This window comes from Pteropus medius, unplaced genomic scaffold (assembly GCF_902729225.1).
Source record: "Pteropus medius unplaced genomic scaffold, Ma_sr-lr_union100, whole genome shotgun sequence".
In the NCBI taxonomy this organism is placed as follows: domain Eukaryota; kingdom Metazoa; phylum Chordata; class Mammalia; order Chiroptera; family Pteropodidae; genus Pteropus; species Pteropus medius.
The window spans coordinates 2,115,249-2,128,422 of record NW_024345479.1 but is presented as its reverse complement, the minus strand read 5'-3'; the positions used below and the strand labels follow the sequence as shown (position 1 = coordinate 2,128,422).

General features: G+C 53.5%; 1 protein-coding gene across 2 annotated transcripts in view; it reads left to right on the top strand.

Annotated features, from left to right (window-relative positions):
- THRA (thyroid hormone receptor alpha) overlaps nucleotides 1–13,174 on the top strand; it is a 24,483-nt gene that overhangs the window by 5,985 nt on the left and 5,324 nt on the right. For both annotated transcript variants that reach the window (XM_039873586.1, XM_039873585.1), the window contains exons 2-8: nucleotides 4,499–4,847; nucleotides 7,259–7,326; nucleotides 7,907–8,007; nucleotides 9,888–10,035; nucleotides 10,668–10,873; nucleotides 11,873–12,019; nucleotides 12,643–12,901. In XM_039873586.1, the coding sequence (XP_039729520.1) occupies nucleotides 4,795–4,847; nucleotides 7,259–7,326; nucleotides 7,907–8,007; nucleotides 9,888–10,035; nucleotides 10,668–10,873; nucleotides 11,873–12,019; nucleotides 12,643–12,901 (982 nt within the window). In that variant the 5' untranslated portion in view covers nucleotides 4,499–4,794. The remainder of the gene's footprint in view (nucleotides 1–4,498; nucleotides 4,848–7,258; nucleotides 7,327–7,906; nucleotides 8,008–9,887; nucleotides 10,036–10,667; nucleotides 10,874–11,872; nucleotides 12,020–12,642; nucleotides 12,902–13,174) is intronic.

The window sequence follows — 13,174 nt, the reverse complement described above, 5'->3', positions numbered from 1 at the left end:
GGGTGCTCCTAGCTCTGCCCTCTTGGCTACTTCATCTACCACCTCTATTCCTGAGGGGAATTGGGGCAGAGGACATGAAGTTCTGTGGGTTAGCAGGGAAGGGGCTGGCCATGAGGGATAGAGGTGAACTCTCCACCTGGGCAGCCACCTTGATGCCTTACTGGAGCTGGCCTAAGTGGGAGGAGGGAGAGGAGAGCAGCAGGTGGGTGAGGTTGTGTTGGGGGGAAGCACAGTCTTTGATGTTAATACTGGGCATCTGGCCCAAGGCAGGGCTACTGTTTATGTCCTTCTGTCTCTGACCTACAGGGGGGAGTTTCCTGTTCTATTCTTTTGGGGGAGAGGATCCTTTGTTGATCCAATCTCCCCCTTATGTCATATCCCCCACCCCCATCTCCCATTCTCTAGCTTCTAGGGTCTCACAGTGGCTAGATCAGACTTAAGGGTCTCTGTCCTGGAGCTCCAGATTCCTGTCTCGTGGGTGCCTAGCTGGAGCCCACCAAGGAGTGCTGCCTCCTGTCTTCCCTCCCTCCCTCTTGCTTGCCAAGCTGGTGCCTGTGTCTGTGTACTCCTCTGCCATCTCACACCTGCCAAATAGTACCTTCCTTCCCGCCTTCACTCCTCCTCTCTTTCCTGGCACTAGGATAATAGTGAGTTGGGTGGGGCAGCCCCAGCACAGTCCTTACCCGAGAATAGAACAGGGGAGATCTGGGAAAGGAGAAAGAGGTCCCAGCCCTGAGAGGCATCTACCCCTCAATGTGGGGGCCCATGTTGCTGCTGCATCCTCCACCATTGCCAGACTCCCAGGGGCTGTTGGTGCTTGTGGCTGCCCATGGGAGCCCATGCTGGCACAGGCGGCAATGTCTGCACACAGATGCCTGTGTTTGCCTGTGCATGCCCGTGTGTATGTTTGGGCTACAGTGGCCACCTGGGCCCCTTAGCATCACCCTTCTTGGCTTCCATGGTGTGGAGTCAGGGCATCAATGCCAAATCACTGGGAGTTGTGGAGGGAGTATCTCCCCCCACCCTAGCAGCAGGCAAAGGGGAAGGGGAGAGGGAGGTGTGAACCTACCCACAGCACTATTAATAGCCCACATGCCAGGCCACCAAGAACCAGCTGTCACCGTGGAAACCATTTCTACTCCCCCCTCCCCCAGACTCCATGGGGTGCTTAGGCCAAGGCAGCAGAGGCCACCCCCACCCATCTTTCTTTGTTACCTTTCTCTCTTTATTCCCTTCCTTCATTTGTCTCTATTCTCCTTATCTGTCCTCCTCACTCTCGCCACCCCTCTCTCCCGTGCCCCCCACCCCATCCTCTTAGCCCGCCTTCCTTCCCCTCCACTTGTGCTTGCTCCTCCACTCTACCCCCCGTCCCTGCCCAATAGCACTGTTTTTCCATCCTCATCTTTCTTCCTTTCCTCCTCCATCCCTTTTACCCCGTCCTCCTCTTTCCCCCCTTTTCTGGGCCCCCTCTGTATGAGTGTGTCTTTCCCTCTGTGGTTGGCAAGGAGGAGGGCTAGGCTTTCTTTAGAGCATTAAGGACAAAGTTTGGGGGCCTCAGACAGGTGGGGCCAAAGCCAAGAGCAGATACTCAGGAGAGTAATTGTATAGAATTAGGACCTAGGTGCTGGGGGCAAAGCGTCCTCTCTGGCAGCCCCGGGAGTCCTTTGGGAAGGTCCCTTGGGTCCACAGGACTGCAGAGTGGGACAGTCTGGTAGTGGGAACTTGGCATGGTGCCTGTAGATGCCGCATTGGGCACTTGTCTCTGTCCCCCCATTGTAGAAGCACTTAAGCTAAATGAAATGCTTCCCCCTCCACGAACACCTTGCCCACACTGCCACCCGGCATCTCTTATCTGTCAAAGAAGGAGTGGGTGGCCAGGCCAGCTGACAGGTGGATGTTGAGGTCCGGCTGTCCATCCTAGTCTCAGAACCCCATGGCTCCACCCCTGTGCTTCCTTGGGGCTAAGCCTCACCTCTGCAGGGGATGCGCTAGGAAGGAGGTGGGGGGATTAAGCTGGGCTCCAGGAGGAGGGGAGAGAGGCTGCCCTTCAGGGTGGGTATCCTTGCCCTACCCCTCTTCCCAGCCGACCATTCTCTGCCCACAGCTAACATAGGCTCACGTGGCATGTGCCTCCCCACATGCTGGGCCCTCTGCTTGCTCTGTGTCACCTCAGAGGCCCAGGTATGTCCCTAGAGTGATGACAAGGAGTCCCCAGGGGTTCTAGCTTCTTGCTAGGTGCCAGGTGAGGGTACCCTAAGCAGTGAGGGCAGCGCCTTGCTCCTGTGCCCACTGCCAGGGGCTCAGTGTAGCCTGGGTTGTACCAACAGGCGCTAGGGCACCATTCAGCTCAGCACAGAGGTGGGGCAGAGAGGGAACCTTTCCCTCCCTGCAGCGGGCACGTGCAAGCCCTTGGCAGTGCCCAGACGCATTTAGAGTTAAGGCTAGGCTGGGGAGGGGGAAGGGAAAATAAACATGGTGGCTTAGGTTGGCACTGCCCCAGGTGTGCCCTATAGCAACTGGCGGTGGCAGGGGTGAGAGAGGAGGGGGCCCTCCAGAGCCATGGCCTGGGGCAGGAGCTGCCCATGACTTGTGGCTGCTGTTGGCATTCCCTGCCTGGCCTGGCCTGGCCCACAGCTGCTAACACCCATTCACACACACCCTGGCCCTCTTCGCCTGCCCCCAGGGCCTGCTCCCCAGGGCTGCCCCTCTCTCTGCATGCCCACTCCTGTGCCTGCCTCCTCCCCTCCCTGGGGGCGCTTGGGCCTCAGGCTGGCGAGTGGATTTTTCCAGCCTCTGTAAACAAGTGGTGGCAGCATGCCAGGTGGGTAGGAGACAGGGGAGGGGGGGCAGCACCGCAGCCAGGGTGTGCCAAGCACCGAGGCACAGCCTGGGGTGGGGGAGACGGGGAGACACCCAGAGAGAGAGAGAGACATTCAGAAGCAGACAGACAGACCCAAGGAAGCCTTGTCGGGCACAGATAGAGTGGAAACGAGCAACAGAAAATAGCCCTCTATTGTCCAGCCCATCCCCCACAGCTCCTCTGGCCCCCTACCCTTCACTGCTCTGGCTGAGAGCAGCAGGCCTTGGTGCCCAGTCCCTGGGCATCCCCACCTACTTCTCCTCCTCCCCCCACCTCCTCCCCTTAGGGCTGGCTGCGCCATTATAAATTTATAACAGGAATTTCTCCACAAGCCAAGAAAAACTTGACCTACTTTCTTGACGGCTCACTGGGCTAAGGCTCCCCGCTTGCACCCCCCCTCAGTCTCCTGTCCAGCCCCCAGTGCCCAGTCTTGGTCCGTGGGGTATCAGAGACAGAATGGACCACCTTTCTGTCCTCCTGCCATGCTCCCCACACTGGGGGCTTGCCTGAGTGCAGTGGCCCTGTCCCACTGCCCTGCCCTGCCCTGCCCAATGGTCTGACTTATCTCACAGGTCCCCTCCCACCCTGGCTCCTTATCAGTTCCTGGGGGTGGGGCAGGGGGCCCAGGGGCGAGGTCTCTGGTGCAGCAGCCACGTGATGAAGGTTGTGTGTGGGGAGCTGCACCCTTTGTCCCCCTCTCACATGCCCACACCTGCCTGTGTATAAGGACAGCGAAGCCTCAGGTCTCCAGCCTGTGGTCAGAGATGCAGTGTAGAAGGAATGGTGAGCCTAGGTTGGCACTGCCCTGGACCCCAGGTAGCAGAACAAGGCTTGCTTGCGTTCAAGCTAGGCTTCAAGGTTTTAATCCCTGAGCCACCTGCTTACTAGCTGTATGAACTCGAGAGAATGACCGAGCTTTCTGAGACTCAGTTTTCTCTCCTATAAAGTTCTGCTGCCCACTTCAGAGGATACATGTCTATTCATTCAGTCAGCGTGTGACTTTCCTTTCTCCTTCCCCTTGCCATTCTGGTAGATGGCAGCTCAGCTAACCTAACTGGGATGTCTGGTCCTCAGACTGGAAGGTGTGATTTGGGACCTTCTATGGACAGCTCTGGAGTCCTTGGAAGGCCAGTGTTTGGGAGTCATAACTTGGCCAGCAGCAGGGGAGATCAGATGGGCATTCGTGATCCCAGCCCCCATGCCCACACCCCACCCTCTCTTCACGAGTACCCCCATGCCTAGGCTGAAAACCGCTCATCTCTGGTCTCCTCTTGCCCTGTATTACGATGAATTTTATCAAAATGTGGCTAAATGGTAACAATAGCTAGCACTTAATAGACATTTGTTAAGGGCCAGACACTTGATTGAATGTGAGGATTGAGACATGGTACATGGATGACCTCATTCTTTTCCTCTATCCCTTCCCATGTTTGGGGCTTAGGACATGGATCTCTAATCTTGTCTGCTATACCTGTTGAACTGAGGGGTTAGTCTGCTCCTCTCCCTGTGGCTGCCCTCCATCCCCACCACTGTCTTGTTACGAGCCCCAAGAGCCCAAAATGTTGTCACCAAAGACCTCCTAACCACCCATCCCAACCATGGCGCCACCTTATCCCTGCCTCTCTCCTCTCTCTGCAGGGACTTCTGGACAGGACAAGACTCTGAAGCTACTCCCCCAGCCCAAGACCCCCCCTCACAGACCCAGCTTTCCCTCCAGCACTACCACCTGCCACTCTCTGGCCCCCCTCACCGCCCACCCCCCTTGGGGCACAGGGCATGGTGCAAAAGACCAAGTGCTGAGGCGGGCACCATGGGTGCTGTGCCCTAGGCCCGGGTGGCGGGGGGTGGGTGGCCTGTGGGCGTGCCGGGGGGGCCAGTGTGCCCACCCCAGTCTCTTGGCGTGCTGGAGGGCATCCTGGATGGAATTGAAGTGAATGGAACAGAAGCCAAGCAAGGTGGAGTGTGGGTCAGACCCAGAGGAGAACAGGTAATTGGTCCAGCAAATAGGTCGTGCCACTTCCTAGGTGGCAAGCATGGTGACCTGGTTGGGCAAAAGAGAGCTGAGCTTCAGCCTTTAGGGGAATGGGAGCAAGGCCAGCAAGCCCACTGCCTACCTTTGCCCAGGAGATGAGGTCATGTTCACAGGTGGCAGAGAATTAGGTACCTGGACTGAGAGCCACTCATTTTAGAGTAAGGAGGCGATAGAGAACAGAGGAATTACACGCAGCAAGTATGTTTACCCTCCCTTGACAGTACTGGGCAGTCTCAAATGTTTCCAACGTCCCCTCAGCCACCCTCACCTGAACATGTGAAGTTCAAACAGCCTTGCCACTTGCCTCCTTTCCCTACCAGCCTATTCACATCTGGCCTCTATTGTGTGGTCCACGAGCCATAGGGCATGAGACATGACAGTTCAGGGCACATGCACCAGTAACTGTTGGTCACAGCCCATGCTTATATTTGGAACCTTTTGGGAGCCCCACAAGCTCTTCCTTGTTCATCGGCAAGGGCGGGCACTGCCATGGGGCTCCTCCCAGGAAGTGGAAGTAAATGCCAACTGTGAAGGTTTTGCTCACACGTGGAGGAGGCATCAGCCCTGCACACATTGCTAGGGATCAGCTACCTATGATCTGCATTAGCCTTAAGGAGCCCAGAGGGTCTCTACCTCTCCCGTCAACTCCAAGTGGCACAGAGCTCTGTGCCAGTTGGCATGGTGCCCCTGGAGCTGGGTACAGCCTGTGCCTATGGCCAGGGAAAGGATGGGGGAGGGGGTGCTCTGGGGAGCAGAGTGGCCGTTGCCTAGGAGACCAGATCCTGAGCCAGGAGGCCAGAGGCCTGGCCAGGCAAAGCCCTGGGGCCCAAGACTAGGTCTCTGGAGGGGTGGAGGAAGTGGATGGGGCTGGCAGTTGGGTAGGGCACCGGGAGTTTTCCCCGCAAAATCTTACCCTGGGGGCCAGGGCAGGCTCTGAAAAAGAATATCTGGCATGTCACTACATCGCTCTGATGGCAGCCTCTGTGCCTCACTGCCCAGACTCCTATGTGTCTGGGAGAGTCTGCTCCTAACCTGAGAAAGGCGGGAATGCAGGTTCCTGGTCCCCCAGAGCTGCAGCCCCTTCTGTCCTCCACCCCTCCCCCATGTCCCTGCGCCACCTTGTGGCTGTCCGTGGGACTGCATCCAGAAGCTGTAAATCTTGTAACTGCTGAAGACTGCCAGCTCAACTGGGGCCTAGGTGGCTTGGAGTTAGTTCCCCCACACCCTCCCCTCCTGGAGGTGGGAGGGAGATCTGACCTTCCAGCCATTGAAGAAATCAGACAAGGGTAGTCCCCAGAGAGCGTGGAACACAGAGCTGTCTTTGACAGTGACCCTGGCCAAGGTCACTGTGTCAGTGTGTTGGGAGCTGCATCAGGCTCCAGGGGGAGGGGCCTGGCAACATGCAGAGTGGGTATGGGAGGTTATACAATTGTGCATGCATGTAGAAAGCTTGTGTAAACTGTGTGTGATGAGATTATGTAACACATGTGAAGAGGCTGGCAACATATATGTGCATTGGCTGTGGGTTGCTAACGCCTTGCATGGAGGTGCTCAGGGTCTTTGTCTTGCCTCTCTGATCGTCCAGTGCATGGCATCATCAGGCACCACAAGTGGGGCTGCAGTTGGCTATTTTAAACGGATGCCATGGACAGGGTGACTCTGGAAGTCCTTTCCTATTCTCGTATTCTTGATTCTAGGTTCTAGTTGCTAGGTTGCTAGGAAAACTATATGTTTTCAGTCACTATAGTTATTTAGCATGTGTGTATGACCTGGAAATCAAGCAACATGTTTACTGGGGAGAGGGTGGTGGTATTATTAAATGCCTATCCAGAGGATTGCATAACACATGGACATATCATAGAGGTCATATAACCCATTTGAGAATAACCTGAAAGTTTACATAGACATGGAAATCTTGGTGCTTATTTACCATGCTTGGGTTTATACTGAAGGCTACATAGTTATTCATGTGCAGTAGTCTTGTGTTGCATATATAAGTGTGTGTTCAACTGGTTATATAGCTTTAAAGATGTGCTGAAGATTCTTTCTGCATGTGTCATGAACTGAAGGCTTAAATAGATGGATATTTTGTGGATTCTGGCTGTTTAAGGTTTTATAATGTGGGTGTGTGTGTGTGTTTGGGGGCCCTAGAATATGCTTGTGTTCCAGCCAAGTCCCTTATCTTCTCCCTGAAGCTTCTAAATAGCTGGACCCTTCTCAGTTTTGTCAGCTGACCTGGGGGTGGGAGGTAGAATGAGGACACTAGATGCAGGGAGTTGGGCCTGGGGGCTTATATAAGCCTATTGGATGAAAAGAGGGCTGCCCAAAGACAGCTCTGTGATTCTGCCCACTTTGCCCCCATCCAGTGCCAGGTCACCAGATGGAAAGCGAAAAAGAAAGAACGGCCAATGTTCCCTGAAAACCAGCATGTCAGGTGAGCCTGGCTGTGTGTGCCCTTCCTCCTTGCTCTCAACCCCACCAGACCAGACCAGGACTCTTCTGGAGCCTGGGCACGTACCAGCAACTCCTATGTCCCATGGGGAGAGAGCCTCCTGGAGGGCTTGGGATGGACTTGTCTGGAGGTGAGATGGGTGATGTAGGCATGCCCCTTGAAGATGGATTAGGTCAGGAAGGGCCTCTTCTTCTATAACCCCCTTGCCTGGGAACCCAACCACCATCCCTGAATCAGAGCCTAGACTAAAGGGCTGAGGGGCTATATTCCTCTAAGATGAGCTACTGACATTTGCTTCTCCTTCTCCTGTATCCCCTGCTCTTCAAATTCAGCAATAGAAAAGCCCCGAATGGGCAGGCAGAAGAACTCTGGGATTCTGCATATTCTTAGGGAAGGAGGTGGACTAAATAACCTCTGATGTGTCTCTAGGATCTACCCTTCAGGGAGGCTGGGCTAGGGGATGGGCCAGGCAAGAAAAGTTGGGGAATGGAGACAGTGTAGGAGCCTCTCTGTTGGGGGCCCGAACCATGCCTGCCTGCCTGCCTCCCTTCCTCTCTCCCAGGGTATATCCCTAGTTACCTGGACAAAGACGAGCAGTGTGTCGTGTGTGGGGACAAGGCAACCGGTTATCACTACCGCTGCATCACTTGTGAGGGCTGCAAGGTATGGACCAGCTGGCTCCTGCCCCTACCCCACCACCCAAGTCCCCCTCTTACTCCCTGTAAGGCCCTTAGCACCTGGCACAACAGATGGCTCTATAAACATGTAACCTAAAGCTCCCCTATTACATCATCATCATTTCTCTTCTCTTCTTCATTCATTCATTTGTTCATTCATAGTTCCTGCTCTGCCCCCCATAGGTGAGATGCCTAATCTCTCTGAACCTTGGTTTCTTCATCTATAAAATGGGGATAATTCATAGCCAGTGCCTCGTAGAGTTGTTGAGAGAATTAAATGAGTTCATTCACATAGAGTGTTTAAAACAGTTAACAGACACATAAGAAGCACTCAGTAAATGCCAACTATCATTTATCCATTCAGCGTGTTAGGTGTGAGATGTAGTGTATGCCCTGCCCTCAAGCTGGTCACAGCCTACCAGAGAGATAGACATCAGTTAAAACCAACATCAGTGTTTTTCAAAATGTGATTCGTGGTCCACCTGCAGTACTAGTTAAATGCAGATTCCCAGGCCTCATCCCAACCCTACTTAAACAGAGCTTTGGTGGTGGAGCTTAGGCATCTGCCTTGGAACAAGCTCTGCAGTTGCTCTGCTGCACCTGGAAGGGTGACAACCAGTGCTGGTGGGGTGTGGCGGGGCCCAGAGGAGAAGAGGGTGCAGAGTCTCCCTAGGCAGAGAGCACAAGGTTGTAGACTTGGAAAGGCTTAATTAGATTTCACTTCAGACATTTCAACCTGCATGGTTTTTTTCCAGGATCATTACCTCCTGAAAATGTAAAACCTTCTAAGAAACAAATATTTTAAAATATGTTAAGGCTTCAAGTTCCTCTCTTTCTTGGTGTCAGCCAGACCAAGACCGCCAGAGATTTAGAGTCCCATAGCAGTGTCCCTGGAAGCAATACAAGCAGTGTAACATAGACCAAGGAGCCTTACTTTCAAGAACATCTAAGTCCCAGAGGAGCTTCTCAAAAGGACAGAGATGCCTGAGCCCACCCCTAGAGAGTCTGATGTTATAAATCTAGAGTAAAGCCCAGGAATCTGTATTTCTGATAAGTGCCCTAGGTGATTTTAATGCATCCCAGAATCTGAGAACTCAGACCTCAGTGTCCCATACCTCAAGAACAGTTGTTTTGCTGCCCATTTTGCCATTTGGGCAATTTAAGTAAATTAAACGACTTTGGACAAATTGCTTAATCTCTCCAAGCTTCTGTTTTCTAGTCAGCAAAATGGAGATAGTGACAGCTCCTATCCCATGGGGTTTATGTGTGTTAAATGTGATGATGCGGCAGAGAAAAGGCTTATAAAGTGCCTGGCACATAGTGAGCCTTCAACATGATATGTAGAATTGAAATATTTTTTTAAAGCTACTAGAATTCATAGCCAGTGCCTAATTATTTTGACATTTTGACACCCCCTCCCCATTTCATGAACCCTACCTGCATGGGCAACAAATAGCACGTATGAGAATGGTTTGGGGTCATGTTGTTTTTAGAGTCATTAAGCAAGATGGTCAGTCAGTCAGGTACTAATTGGACTTCCAGCGCTGCTGTTCCTTCAGGTCTCTCAGCACCTCACACCATCCCAGGCCTAGATCTCCCACTGCAGCCATCATCCTCACCGCCACCGCCACCACCACCTGTATCCGTGGACCCCTACCCTTTAGCAACTGGGGGAACTGAGGGCATGTGTTTCCAAGGTCCTTCTGAGTCCTGGCAGAGTCAAGTGACCCTGGGCTTGGCTGTGTCAGGAGTACGTCAGGTTCCCTCACTGATTCTGCGCCCCCTCCCACCAAGTGAACAGCATGGTTGGTTCAGGAGGGGGGAGATTATGACCGCAACATGCTCTATCTGCCCCACCCCCACCAGGGCTTCTTTCGCCGCACAATCCAGAAGAACCTCCATCCCACCTACTCCTGCAAATATGACAGCTGCTGTGTCATCGACAAGATCACCCGCAACCAGTGCCAGCTGTGCCGCTTTAAGAAGTGCATCGCTGTGGGCATGGCCATGGACTGTAAGGGGATGGATGGGAGGCATTGGGCCAGGTGGCTATGGGTGGGGGTGAGTTCAGATATGGCAGCTCCCTCCCAGGGTACCCTCAGGGCCCATAGGGCAAAGTGACAATCCAGGTCAGGCTGATGGCAGAATGAATGTTCAGAATCTTGATCCCTGCTGCCCTCATCCCTGGGGAAAAGGAGACAGAGGATACTTCTCTGGGCCTTGCACATGAGCCCCAGTACTTACCAGCCTTTCCCCACTCCAGGCCTTAGAGGGACTCATTGGGTAGAAAGAAGTCCTGAGCACCCCACCCTAGCACAGTGTTCCTGACTACCAGAGAAGACACCCCACTTCTGGGTGAGAGAAGGCAGCTGTCATTGGCTAGGGATTGGGTTGCAAGGTCTTCTAGTAACTATCACCACAATAATGCTTTAGACCAGAACCTGCTGTGCCTCTGGGTCATCCCAAAGTGGAGGTGATGTCCCAGTGATTATCATGATCCAGGTTGTGCCACCCAACTGCTAGGTGATTTGGAAGTCACTTAACCTCTCCGGCCCTCAGTTTCCCCAACTTGTACACTGGGAAGAGTAGTTTCTGAGGTTGTGGAGAATGCCACGCAAAGGGCGTGTGTCTTCCCGTCGTTGACAGTGGTTCTAGATGACTCGAAGCGGGTGGCCAAGCGCAAGCTGATTGAGCAGAACCGGGAGCGGCGACGGAAGGAAGAGATGATCCGATCACTGCAGCAGCGACCAGAGCCCACTCCTGAAGAGTGGGATCTGATCCATGTTGCCACGGAGGCCCATCGCAGCACAAATGCCCAGGGCAGCCATTGGAAGCAGAGGCGGAAATTCCTGGTAAGGAGAAAGTGGGATATGGGAGAATGAGTGGCAGCCAGGTGCCTGGGAGAGGAGAGCAAGTTCAGGGTCTTGCCTCCTCCAGGAAGCCCTTTTAGTTTAATGCGCCCCAAAGCTGATACTCTTTATACCGTGGTGGTCTTGATTCATATACACCTGTATATATGTCACTGCTGTCTGGGTCCTGCCGATTGGGAGCTCCGCGAGGACAGGGCCTTGCCTTCCTCATTGAATTTCCAGTGAACTGGGTTGACCCCTCTCTTTCCTGCCCACAGTGACAGGGAGGAGAGGGTGAGGACACAATCACATAACAGTATTTTGGGGCACCTGCTGGGTGCCAGGCATTGTCAGGCTCTGGCAAAACTGAGTGCCAAGTGAACGGTCATTTGGAAGGAGAGGGATGGTTGGTTTTATATGATGGGGGAAGGCAGAAAACTGGTGTCTGGTTCCTGGTGGAGTGTGCCAGAGGGCGGAACAGCACACTGTTAAGAACGCGGACTCCGATACCAAGCAGATGTGTGTGTTACAGTCAGGAGGCAGACTGCCTGGGTTCAAATCCTAGTTCTACAACTTTCTAATCATGTGACCTTGGGCTTATTAGTTAGCTGTACTATGCCTCAGTTTCCTCATCTATGAAATGGAGGTAATTATAATATCTTCCTCATAGAGTTATGGTGAGAATTAAATGAGATAATATATGTAAAACATGTAGCCTAATGCCACATACTAAATACCCAATAAATATAGCTTCTATTATTGTGACATCACTTCTACTACCATTATGATTATTGTTATCATTAGCAGACTTGGAGCTCTGGCTCTGGTGTATTCTCTGCCCCCGAGGTGCAGGAGATGCCTTAGGCCTGGGATATAGCAATCCCAGGTACTGGCGGCCTCTCTTCCCCAAGCTGCCTTGGAGCTCCCCCTGGTGGGCAGGGAGCCTCAGTGAGAGGTTGCAAGGGGTCTGCAGCCCCTGCTGACCCCCATCTCTCCCTCTAGCCGGATGACATTGGCCAGTCACCCATCGTCTCCATGCCGGACGGAGACAAGGTGGACCTAGAGGCCTTCAGTGAGTTTACCAAGATCATCACCCCGGCCATCACCCGTGTGGTGGACTTTGCCAAAAAACTGCCCATGTTCTCCGAGGTGAGTGGTAGATGGGAGGAGAGACATGATACCACACTGGAGGGAAACTTGGGACTGCTCCCCAAGGCACCCAGCCTCAGCATGTGCTCACTTGAGTTTCTCTGGGCAGGAAGCAATTCCTCTAGGTCAACACCCTTGTAGTGCGTGCGCGTGCGCACACACACACACACACACAGACACACACACACACACAGCTACTTGACCCCTAAGCAACCAGCGGGCTCCAAGTGTCCAGTCTCCCCAGCCCCTCCCATGCCCTTCCAGCCCCTCTCCCCACAAGTCTCCATGGCCATCCCACCTGTAGGCAGCCTGGAAGTTCTCATGTTAAAAAACACTAACTAGGGAACACGCTGCCATACTGTGCAGCTGGGCAACCTTGACCATGTTACCTAACTCCTTTGCATCTCAGTTTCCTCATCTGCAGCAGAGATGGAGATAATGATGAGATAATTGTGAAGTTTAATGAAATAGGACATATCTGTGGCTCACTACAAGTTTAGCTATTCGGAGTACATGCTACCAGCTGAGGCGAATGGTAGCCTTGCAACTTCCGGGGGGCATGCACAGGGGACACTCTTGGGGAGGGGCATGCTGAGTGTTCCTGTGGCCGTGCCGCCCTGCAGCTGCCTTGTGAAGACCAGATCATCCTCCTGAAGGGGTGCTGCATGGAGATCATGTCCCTGCGGGCGGCTGTCCGCTATGATCCCGAGAGCGATACCTTGACGCTGAGCGGGGAGATGGCTGTCAAGCGGGAGCAGCTCAAGAATGGCGGCCTGGGAGTAGTCTCTGACGCCATCTTTGAATTGGGCAAGTCACTTTCTGCCTTTAACCTGGATGACACGGAAGTGGCTCTACTGCAGGCTGTGCTGCTAATGTCAACAGGTACCTACTGGTGGGCTGGGAGGGCTGTCATTCTCTTCCTTCCTTCATCCTAGTGTCTCTGCTTCTCAGCTCACCACTGTGTTCCACAAGCGTACCTCTATCATCCAGGCCATCTCCATCACTCAGGCTTATACTGTGTCTCCTGTCCCCTTTTCTGTCACCCATTCCCGCTCTGTTCTGTTCCCCAGGCCCACCTCTTGCCTCCTGGTCTCTTCTCTGCTCCTTATCCCATCTTTGCCCCATTCTTTCTTTCTGCCTCCCATCCCTTCTCTA